At 38.3% G+C, this 12,100-nt stretch overlaps 1 protein-coding gene across 1 annotated transcript; it reads right to left on the reverse strand.

Annotated features, from left to right (window-relative positions):
- Nucleotides 1-9,608: 9,608 nt before the first annotated feature.
- Nucleotides 9,609-11,621, reverse strand: LOC128666582 (histone H1.0). Its single transcript, XM_053721270.1, has one exon. The coding sequence runs from the start codon at nucleotides 11,251-11,253 to the stop codon at nucleotides 10,666-10,668; it is 588 nt and encodes a 195-aa protein (XP_053577245.1). The 5' UTR covers nucleotides 11,254-11,621; the 3' UTR covers nucleotides 9,609-10,665.
- Nucleotides 11,622-12,100: the final 479 nt, after the last annotated feature.

Raw genomic sequence — 12,100 nt, forward strand, 5'->3', positions numbered from 1 at the left:
AAATAGCCAGATCTGTGCAAGTGCTTTTGTCACATGATGTAATAAAACAAGAGCTACAAGATGGTGGCGCCCAGTATAAAATGCAGAACTTTACCAACTGGATTCTGTAAGGAGTTAAAATAATAGAACAGCTTTAAAGAGAGCTGCAGGTACAGGAGGGAATAGCATGGTATGTAGTAACCAAACTACTGTGGTTGTACCCAGCAGTGTAATGTCCCTTTAATATGAGAAGCTTTTCTTGCTTACAAAGTTTGGTAGACCCAGATTTTTTTGTGGTTTGTGAATCTAGAAATCTCTGAGGAAGACAATTGAGCAGCTATATTGGCACACACAAAGGGACACTGAACCCAAATTTTTTCTTTCGTGATTCAGATAGAGCATGGAATTTTAAGCAACTTTCTAATTTACTCCTATTATCAAATTCTCTTTATTCTCTTGGTATCTTTATTTGAAATGCAAGAATGTAAGTTTAGATGCCGGCCCATTTTTGGTGACCAACCTAGGTTGTCCTTGCTGATTGGTGGATAAATTAATCCACCAATCAAAAACTGCTGTCCAGAATTTTGAAACAAGAAAAAAGCTTAGATGTCTTACTTTTCAAATAAAGATAGCAAGAGAACGAAGAAACATTGCTAATAGGAGTAAATTAGAACGTTGCTTAAAATTGCATGCTCTATCTGAATCACAAAAGAAAAAATTTGGGTTCAGTGTCCCTTTAACCCCTTAACGCTTCCAGACGCTTTAAGAGTATTGCAGTGATGCGACGATTTGAGGCATCACTGCAATACCCTTTTTACCCACTGATGCAGAGTGGCCTTCTCTGCATCGACAATTGATGGTGCCAATCGTTGGTGGGTGGGAGCAGCAGCAGGGAGGCGGGTGGGCGGCACATCGGTAATGTTGGCTACGAGTGCGTGCGTGGGGGGCGGGGAGGCCTGCGTGCGCATGACGCATTACCATTATATGCATTTAAATATGCATAAGAAGGAGGGAGTGGGGAATCTGATGTTGGGCAAGGGATCTGGGAGGGGGTAGGGTATTGAGGGGGGGCAGCTACACAGTACACTACAAAAAAATGGGGATTTTATTTATTTATTTATTTAAAAAGGCACCTTCTTTTTTTTACAAATTGGGTACTGGCAGACACCCAATATGGCGGCAACTAGGTAGTGGGGGGAGGGTTAGAGAGCTGTTTGGGGGGATCAGGGAGGTTGGGGGCTAAGAGGATCCAACACTGCAGAATATATATATATATATATATATATATAAATAAGCCTGTTATTTTAGTACTGGCAGACTTTCTGCCAGTACTTAAGATGGCGGAGACAATTGTGAGGTGGGGGAGGGTAGAGAGCCGTTTAAGGGGGGTCAGAGAGGGATCAGGGGGTGGGATGTGTCAGGTGGAAGGCTGATCTCTACACTAAAGCTAAAATTAACCCTACAAGCTACTTAATTAACCCCTTAACTGCTGGGCATAATACAAGTGTGGTGCGAAGCAGGCATTTAGCGGCCTTCTAATTACCAAAAAGCAATGCCAAAGCCATATAAGTCTGCTATTTCTGAACAAAGGGGATCCTAGAGAAGCATTTACAACCATTTGTGCCATAATCGCACAAGCTGTTTGTAAATAATTTCAGTGAGAAACCTAAAGTTAGTGAAAAAGTGAACAATTTTTTTATTTGATTGCATTTGGAGGTGAAATGGTAGCATAAAATATACCAAAATGGGCCTAGATCAATACTTTGGGTTGTCTACTACACTACAGCTAAAATTAACCCTACAAACTCCCTAATTAACCCCTTCACTGCTGGGCATAATACATGTTTAGTGCGCAGCGGCATTTAGCGGCCTTCTAATTACCAAAAAGCAATGCCAAAGCCCTATATGTTTGCTATTTCTGAACAAAGGGGATCCCTGAGAAGCATTTACAACCATTTGTGCAATATTTGCACAAGCTGTTTGTAAATAATTTCAGTGAGAAACCTAAAATTGTAAAAAGTTAGTGAAAAAGTGAACGATTTTGTTTATTTGATCACATTTGGCGGTGAAATGGTGGCATGAAAAATACCAAAATGGGTCTAGATCAATACTTTGGGATGTCTGCTAAACAAAATATATATACATGTGAAGGGTTATTCAGGGATTCCTGACAGATATCAGTGTTACAATGCAACTATCGCTAATTTTGAAAAAAAAAATGGTTTGGAAACAGCAAAGTGCTACTTGTATTTATTGCCCTATAACTTGCAAAAAAAAGCAAAGAACATGTAAACATTGGGTATTTCTAAACTCAGGACAAAATTTAGAAACTATTTAGCATGGGTGTTTTTTAGTGGTTGTAGATTTGTAAGAAATTTTGGGAGTCAAAGTTAGAAAAGGTGTGTTTTTTTCCATTTTTTCAACATATTTTATAATTGTTTTTATAGTACATTATATGATATGATGAAAATAATGGTATGTTTAGAAAGTCCATTTAATGGCGAGAAAAACGGTATCTAATATGTGTGGGTACAGTAAATGAGTAAGAGGAGAATTACAGCTAAACTCAAACACCGCAGAAATGTAAAAATAGCCCTGGTCCCAAACGGTCAACAAATGGAAAAGTGGTCTGGTCACGAATGGGTTAAAGAGACACTGAACCCAAATTTTTTTTCTTTCATGATTCAGATAGAGCAGCAATTCTAAGTAACTTTCTAATATATTTCTATTATTATTTTTCTTTGTTCTCTTGGTATCTTTATTCAATAAAGCAGGAATGCAAGCTTACGAGCTGGCCCATCTTTTCTTCAGCACCTAAGTAGCGCTTGGTGATTGTTGGGTAAATGTAGCAACCAATCAGGAAGCGCTATCCAAGGTGCAGAAGCAAAAATGGGCCGGCTCGGAAGCTTGCATTCCTGCTTTATCGAATAAAGATACCAAGAGAGTGAAGGAAATTGATAGTAGGAGTAAATTAAAAAGTTGCTTAGAATTGCTGCTCCATCTGAATCATGAAAGAAAAAAATTGGGTTTAGTATCCCTTTAAGTTACATAATTTACATGAAAATATGTCAGGTTAAAGCAAACATGCTTGAAATTCTGCTCTAGCCAATTAAAAACATATATAAATACCCTCCTGTACAGATGTTGCAGGGTCAAAATTCTAAAGTCTGCATTATTCTCTCCAGCCTCCCTGGTGGAAGTATAAAAGCACAATTTGTAGGGCCAGATTACATGAAAAATGGGCAAAATAAATAATGAAAATATATTACGTTTTCTTACTACCCATAATTAAAGTAACATGAAACCCAATTTTTTTCTTTCATGATTTAGACAGAGCATACAATTTTAAACAACTTTCCAATTTACTTCTATTATTTAATTTGCATCCTTCTCTTGTTATCATTTGCTGAAAGGTTTATGTAGGCAAGCTCAGGAGCAGCAGAGAACCTAGGTTCTAGCTGTTAATTGGTAGCTGCATATATATATAGATTGTGATTGGCTCACCCATGTGTTCAGTTAGAAACCATTAGTGCATTGCTGCTCCTTCAACAAATGATACCAAGAGAATGAAACAAATTAGATAATAGAAGTAAATTAGAAAGTTGTTTAAAATTGTATTCTCTATCTGAATCATGAAAGAAAAATCTTGGGTTTCATGTACCTTTAAATATTGAAAATTAAATTTAAAGTTTAAAGTGCAAAACCATCTCAAATCTATTTTTCTGTTGTTCTGAATGGATTAGCATACCAACTGAAAGTGAAAACGTTGTGAATGTATTACCATCTTGTTTGCTGCAATTGTTTTCACCACTCGCTGTATTTGAAGAAGCCAGTCCAGACTTGTACTGGAATCGACACAGCTAGCCACTGTCATTTTATTAGCAAAATATGCATTGTATGATCTCTGCGGAGGCTAGTGAGGGTGTAGCAGGTTAGGCTTGTGGGTGCACTTTCAATTTACAGAATTGAAAAATCAGCAAATAAATAAAAGTATAATCCAATTTTTTATTTAATAATTAAACTTTTATATTACAATATTGAGCAGATTTATGTCCCATAAATGTCCATTTAAGTAGTTTAATTGTATTATCTTATTACTGGTTATTTCCAATAGCAAATTTCTTAAATGGACAGGAAACCCCCAAATTTGTTTTCATGATTTGGATAGCACATACAATTTTAAGCAATTTTCAGATTTACTTCTATTATCAAATGTGCTTCATTCCTTTGCTGAAGGAACAACATTGCACTGCTGGCTGCTGGATGAACACATCTAGTTAGCTAATCACAAGAGACAAATGTGTGCAGGCACCAATCAGCAGCTATCTTCCACTAGTGCATACCTCCCAACATTTAAAAAAAGCCGACATCCTTAAACTTGGCCCTCCAGAGGTTTGGGAACTACATTTCCCATGATGCTCAGCCAGCTGATATGCAGGCTGAGCATCATGGGAAATGTAGGTCCAAAACCTCTGGTGGGCCAAGTTTGAGGATGTCTGAAGAGTTTACTGAAACAAATGTCTCAATGAAACTTGTAAAATGTAAAAAAACAACAACATGACAACAGACTTACTTCAAGGTGGGAATGGGAAACACTAGGCAGGGGTCAGCAACCTTGGGCACCCAGATGTTTTTGAACTACATTTCCCATGATGTTCAAATACTCTTTAGGCTGTTTGAGCATCATGGGAAATGTAGTTCCTAAACATCTGGGGGCCCAAGGTTGCTGACTACTGCACTAGAGTACACATGTGACACTGAACCTGAAATCTAAACCAATGTGAATATCATTATTACATTGTTTAACACTGAAAGACAATAAATATCTGTAATGCATATGTTCTTAAGGGTAAAACTTTTTATACCTTACCCACTAGGTGATAACAATACCCTTAACAACATAATAACCCAAATAAACACACAGACACCAGTTATGGGAGAAAAAACCCTTTCCCCATCCGGGAACAAAGGTTGTATTTATTTAACACAATAACTTAAGATTAACTTAAAGTGTCAGTAAACTTTAAAAAGAATGTTATATAATTCTGCACATAGTGCAGAATTATATAACATTATATTAGCCAAACATTTATAAAACATAATTTCCCCTATTAATTTAAAAAAAAAAACGCTGTTTCACAGACCCGCTCTCTGCTGAGCGGGTCTGTTATATTTACTCAGCGCATCGGGCTAGCTGTATAGTCAAAGCCTGGCCCGACCGCGCCATAAGACTAAGTGCAGCTCGCTCCTGTTACAGTCTTATGGCGCGGTCGGGCCGGGCTGTGACTATACAGCTGGTCCAATGCGCTGAGTAAATATAACAGACCCGCTCAGCAGAGAGCAGAGAGCGGGTCTGTGAAACCGTGTTTTTTTTTTTTTTTTTTTTAATAGGGGAATTTATGTTTTATAAATGTTTGGCTAATATAATGTTATATAATTCTGCACTATGTACAGAATTATATAACATTATTTTTAAGGTTTACTGTCCCTTTAAATAACTTAACAACTTAACGTTGGCAGGCAAGATCATCCCTGTCCTACAACTCCTAAGAAAGGGGTGCGTTGTTGACTGAAACGGTCCAACCTTGCATCCATAATTGGAAACTGGAACACCTGTTACTTGGGAGGGAAGACAAGAAACAAGTTAGTGCCCCTACTTCCTGCCGGCAGACACTAATATAGGCTCTGCAACATCTCCCTCTAGCTGCATCATCAGCGAATACACTTAACAGAAACACATAGCATTTCAGACAAAAGTTAACCCTTAAGTTGCTGCGTGCTTAGTCAGCCATCCACTTTCCATTACCTTGAGACTAGATTTATTTTATTAGTGAGCTGTATTGTCTGGGACATCGCTGGAATAGTATCACTTGCTATGTTTTTAGCAACTCCCTTTATAGGAATCTCTTTCCAGTTAGGAAGTACAGACTTTATATAGCTGACCAGATATCATTCAATGCCCCTTTATGGCTGTTGTTTTTTTTTTAAAAAATATTGTATGAAGATAAAATTAGCAGTAACAGGGTTAATAGGTGAGGAAATTGGGAGGGATAGCCCCTGCAGTGCTGGGAAACCCTGATTTGTATTACACCAATGAGGATGAGAATGTGAGAACACTACATTTTTCATGAATAGGAATAACTACTATGAATGTTTCCAGTCCCACTGCTTCATGGGCCTTGCATGGTCCCTTTAAATAAGCATACATATGTGTGTGTGTGTATTTAAATAAATATTTAAAGGGACATGGAAGTTAAAACAAAACTTTACGGCACATACAGCTCTAAAACCTTTCCAAATCCCTTCTATTATTAAACTGACTTCTTTCTCCTTTGTAGAAATTGTAGCATGGGAGCATACTGCGATAGCTCGAGTGTGCACTTACTGAGCACTATATGGCAGTATTGTTTACAACTCTGTTTGTAACAATTTTATACATAAAGTGCTCAAGACGTGCATGATCTTGAGCCTACCTCAATATGCTGTCAAGGAAATGGGCTACGTTTCAACAAAGGAGACCAATAGAACAAACTAAATCTGATAATAGAAGTAAATCAGAAAATGTTTGAAATTATCTGAAAGTTTAATTTTGACTTGCATGCTCCTTTAAGGAAGTTACATATGCTTGTTTATTATATATGTGTGTATTTAGGAAGGCAAGCTATTGTAAAGTGTTGAGATTGTAAAGGGGTCATACCTCTAAGGTCCAGCAATTTCTAGCTATGCCACTAGTATTCATTTAAAATAATTAGTATTTAAAGGGACATTATACCCATAAGCTAAATCACTTGAAAGTGATGTAAAAAGCTGACATGAAAATATCACTGTAAAAAAGGAAGATATTTTACCTCACAATTTCTTCAGCTCACCAGAGTAAGTGCTCTGTGAACGGTTATATTTCAGCTACTGTGCGGATGCAGGTTGAAAGAAAATAAAAAGCAATAGCCCATCAGTAGTGCTGACGTCATACATTGCTTTGTTGTGATCTCATGAGATTTCACTGAAATCTTGTGAGATTTCATAGTAAATGCCCTTAAAAGGGCATAACATACAATTTTAACAACTTTCCAATTTACTTATAATAACAAAAAAAAATTGTTCTTGTTATCCTTTTTGAAAAGCACGGATTTGAGGTCAGGAGCGTGCACGTGTCTGCAGTACTACATAGCAGCAGTGTTATACATTACCAAAAGCACTAGATGGCAGCACTATTTCCTGTCAGGCATGTGCACGCTACCTACCTAGGAATTTCTACAACAAAGAATAACATGAGAAGTAAATTTGATAATAGAAGTAAATTGGAAACTTTTTGAAAATTGTATTCTCTATCTGAATAATGAATGAAAAATGTTGGGTTTCATGTCCCTTTAAACTGAATAGGAAAATATCATGACTAAGGTCAGAGGGTATACAGAGATGCAGACTCCCTTGCAAGTCCTAGGACAAGCATCCTGATTGGCTGCTTAAAGTCTATTTACAGTGGCGTGTCAATACTTAGAATATTTTGAGGTAAAATATCTTCTTTTTTTAACATAGAGATGTTCAGGTGATATTTTCTAGTCAGCTTTATACAGCTATGCTGCACCACTTTCATGTGCTTCAAAATTTGGGTATCATGTCCCTTTAATATAAATGGCCATTAGCTTGAAATGTTATTAGTAACATACAGGGCAGACGCAACCATGGGACCAAGTGGGTCCAAGAGACCCAGGCAGCACTTGACAAGGGGCAGCACTTTATTTACTGTTAGCCACTGTCAGACCCAGACCAATCCTGTCTTCTCTCTCGGTGCGGGATTCACAGGCTTCCAGCAGCATAACCTTATCATGCACAAAGACACTGTATTGGCTCCCTAACTTCCTTCCCACTTATGCTGCAATTGTGCAAAAGCATTGGTTGCATGCAGGTAGGCAGGCTTAGTAAGGTCAGTGGCCAGGCTAGTAGCTTGATATGTTGATCAATAATGTTACTATTGGGGGGGCGTCATTGTATTCTCGGACCCAGGCAGCACAACGTCTTGAGCCGGCCCTGGTAACATACTGTGTAGTTCTATCCAGCTATAATTTGTAATTATATAAAATTTGTAAACACTTATCAGCCCACCACTTCCCAAGCCCACTCTGTAACTTACCTCCCCTCATTTACAACACACAGAACACTAATGGTTCTATTGATGTGTATACAATAGGTGTTTCTGGACTCTGTGCATATGCACATCTGAGTTTGCAAAATAACTGTTAAATTTCTAGTTTAGCAAAGGATATATTTTTATATTGTAACATAATGTGCAAATCTGTAGTTTGTGTCATTTATGGGGGGGAAAAAGGGTTATTAGTAAAACATATTTAATCTAGATCAACTCCAGCCCATGTGTCTGTACCTTTAAACTAAAATACATGTGACTTTCAATAATATCAATGTCACACCTCTACATAACCTGACAACCAATAAAACAAGACCTGAGAATCCTCTATTGGTTAGCTATGTCAAGAGAGGAGGGGGGTGTCATGAGGGTATTTTAAGAACGTAAACCTCTACTGCTGTGCAGAGAAACACTAACAATACGGAAAGATTTGAACCATGAAAATATTTTTTCTTTATCATATATGCATGTTATTTGTGATGTTGAGTGTCTCAATAAGTGTGTGTATATATATATATATATATATATATATTATATTTACATGTAGTGGTAGCTAAGGGGTTAACCAGTTTTATGTTTTTTTCAAGGAGTGAAATATATGATGGAAGTCCCTCCTAACATAAGGGAATATCAAATAAGTTGTGGTCAATAATGAAACAGCAAATTGATGTATTCAATAGTAGATGTAAAATAATCCAAGATCCCAGGTGATTTTGCGAACAACCCATTAGGGTTGCTAAACTTAGTCTACGTGGATATATGGCTGTTGTCCTTTAACATTCCGCACACTCCATGGAGAAAGCTTGTTATGTATAAGCATTTGGTTTGCCCAAGACTGAAAGAAAGATGATTATAGCTATAATTAGCACAATCTGAAAAGGAAGAGGCACTCATGTAAAATGTAAGTGCTTTTTATGATTTCTAAGGAAACTAATTGTATTAACAGTGCACAGAGGTATGTGCCATGTGTTCTGTACTCTTTTTAGACTATTATATAAATGCTGGAAAATAAAATATTGTTGGACGTGCAAATTCTATAAACCAGTGAGGGGAAAAATGTACCTGCTTTGTTTTTAGTTACTGAGATACACAATAACAGAGGTAACATATGTTTATTGTGTGTGTGTGTCAGTGATGGCTGGGATCTGTAATTACACATTACAAACCTGCTTAACCCGTGCATGGAATGATTGTCACAAAACAACCCTTTTACTGCTGAGTTCAATTACACATAAAATATTTATGGTAATAAATGTGTTCTCCTCCTCTGTATATTTTGCTAGTTTAACCCTTGCACTACCAACAAGGTTGCAAATCTACTTATGCAGCCCTGCTGGCAGCAATACAAATATTTGTTAACTGTGACAGCACCAATATGGAGCTTTGAGTTTCTATGATTGTACTCTCCTTTTATTAAATTAGTTACTATTAAATGTCAAGACAATAAAACATTTCAACTAAAATAAAATGCCAAACGACAAAAGTATATATTTTATGGTATTTTTATTTTAAATTCATGATTACAAAGAATTGTATCTGTTCGATGCTAGACTAACAAAGCAATACACACATAATTTATACGTTTTGTTTGCTATGTTCACATTATCCCACCCGACAAATTAAATGTACACCAAAAATTTTTTTTAGTACAACGCTGATCTAAGAGATTGCAAATTAAGTGATGCTGAAATCGAGAGACAATACGCTGCTAGTGTCTGACAAAAAAAGAAGTCCAATCAAATTATATATATATATATAAAAATAAAAAGAACAAAGTCCTTTCATTCTTGATGACTTCCAAAATAAAGGAATTTGCAACTAAACCAAAATTCTAATTTTTTTTTTTTTTTTAGTAGTGCAACTTTGCTACAGTTCTATATGTTGTGGAGAGGGTTTCGGAACAAAGTAGCTGCTTGATTTGCAGCAGCGTCTGCTAGACTGAGTGGTAAGTGCGGTTAGTTAAGCAAGATTGGCAGGGGATCATATTTGGGAGTAAAATAAGGTCTTGGATTCCCACAGTAGAGTAAAAAAAAAGTAGTGATCAGCTGTTTCTCCACTGCCAGCCCAGCATATTGTTTAATCCAATACACAAAAATCTGTTCGATCAGATACAAAAACTATAAGGAAAACATTATTGGAAAACAAAAACAGAAAATAACTGCCTGGAGCTCAATTATCTCAGCCTAACCATCCAAAATTACAATCTAACTCAACCCCCCAAGTTAGTATAACATACAAATCTTCCAGCAGTTTATAGACTTCAATAAATTGACAATAGGTGGAAAAAAAATCATAATTAATAAAACAAGATTGTAAATTTAGTGCAGGCAACAACAAAAAAAATCTGCCACCCACTGCTCCGACCTATTAACAAAAAAAATAAAAAACAAAAACAAATATATTTTATATAAATACAAATATTGTCCTTGGGAATTATAGGGAAGCTGATCTTTAAAGTTGAGCTGGAAGAGGGAAAAAAAAAAAAAAAGGTTATAAAACTATGTACAGATGTAGTTAGGAGCTGTCCAGAGACTGGAGGCGCTTTACTTCTTCCTTGAACTTTTCTTTGGGCTGGCTTTTGCCTTGGGTTTAGAGGGCTTGGCTTTCTTGACCTTAGGTGCCTTAACAGGCTTGGCTTTGACAGTCTTTGTCTTCTTGGCCTTTTTGGGAGATGGTGCTGGTTTCTTCTTGACCAACTTCTTCACTTTCTTCTCAGCCACTTTGGGTTTCTTGGCCTTGGCTGGAGACTTGGCAGCTTTTTTGGGTTTTGCTGCTTTTTTAGGAGTTGCCACCTTCTTTGCTTCCTTCTTGACCTTTTTGGCAGGCTTTTTGGCCTCATCAGCCTTGGCCAAGCGGAATGAACCAGAGGCACCTACACCCTTTGTCTGTTTTAGGGTGCCAGAGGTCACCAACCTCTTGATAGACAACTTGATCTGTGAATCTGCATTCTCCCCCACTGTATAGTGGTTCTTAATGTACTTCTGAATGGACTGGCGTGATGATCCAGAGCGGCTCTTCTCGGCTTGGACAGCAGCCACTATCATATCAGAGTACTTTGGGTGGTCATTTGACTTCTTGCTTGACTTGGCTCTTTTAGGCTTGGCAGCAGGTGCAGCTGAGTTTTCTGCCATATTTTGTTTTTTCTTCAGCAAACTTTATGACAAGAGACTTTTTTCCCAAAAAATTGTTGGGCTTTTTTAAAAAAAAAATCTGAGGTAAAAATATTCAGTTGTGAGGTAAAAAAAAATCCAGCAACAGCTGTGCTTCTAAAGTCCGTCAGAGTTTTTTTTTTAATAAGTCTTGATGCAGAGGGGATGGTTGTCAGAGCTGCCCTCAGTATAAAGATGTCTGTTGTTTTGTGCGCCTCAGGATAAAGATGACTGCTGTTGTGAGCGCTCAGCAGCTTGTCTGTGTAGTCTCAGCTGTCTCTGGCCGTTGTTCAGTGACTGTCACACACACAGGCTCTCTCCTCAGCACCTTCCCTCCCTCTGCTCGCCCCTCCCGCCGCTTCCCGCCTTTTATTTGCTCGGGTCGGACCGCGTTGAAGACTTGCGGCTGCGGGCGGGAAGAGGCAGACATGGCGCCGCTCCTTAGCCATCTGTGTTTCTTCCTGAACACAAACTGCCTGTTCCCCAAGCCCCCGTGCTCTGTGACACACGCTCACTGCCAGCTCCGGGCAGCTCAGTCCCTGGCCCCCCAATCCTCTGCCTCACAAGCCGACCGGACCCCGAGAAGTTAGCAGGAGAGCCCCGAAAACAGCCGTGGTGTGACAGAAATCACACTCATTTGGTCCTTTCTGGCCCCTGAGCGCGGGCCCCTAGGGGCCACACGGGGATGAGCTGCTGGCAGTAAAGAGGTTAATCCCAGAGCTGGAAGTGGGGTTCATAAAATGGCTGCGGGGTCCCCTCCTGCCCTTACTGGGGGGCACAAAAGCCACCCCAACTAACACAGGGATCTGAGAGTACAGAGTGTCCATCA

Source organism: Bombina bombina, chromosome 7 (assembly GCF_027579735.1).
Source record: "Bombina bombina isolate aBomBom1 chromosome 7, aBomBom1.pri, whole genome shotgun sequence".
NCBI classification, from domain to species: Eukaryota; Metazoa; Chordata; class Amphibia; order Anura; family Bombinatoridae; genus Bombina; species Bombina bombina.

Coding starts and splice junctions, on each gene's coding strand:
- LOC128666582 (XM_053721270.1), bottom strand. CDS start 11,253: ATGGCAGAAAACTCAGCTGCACCTGCTGCCAAGCCTAAAAGAGCCAAG.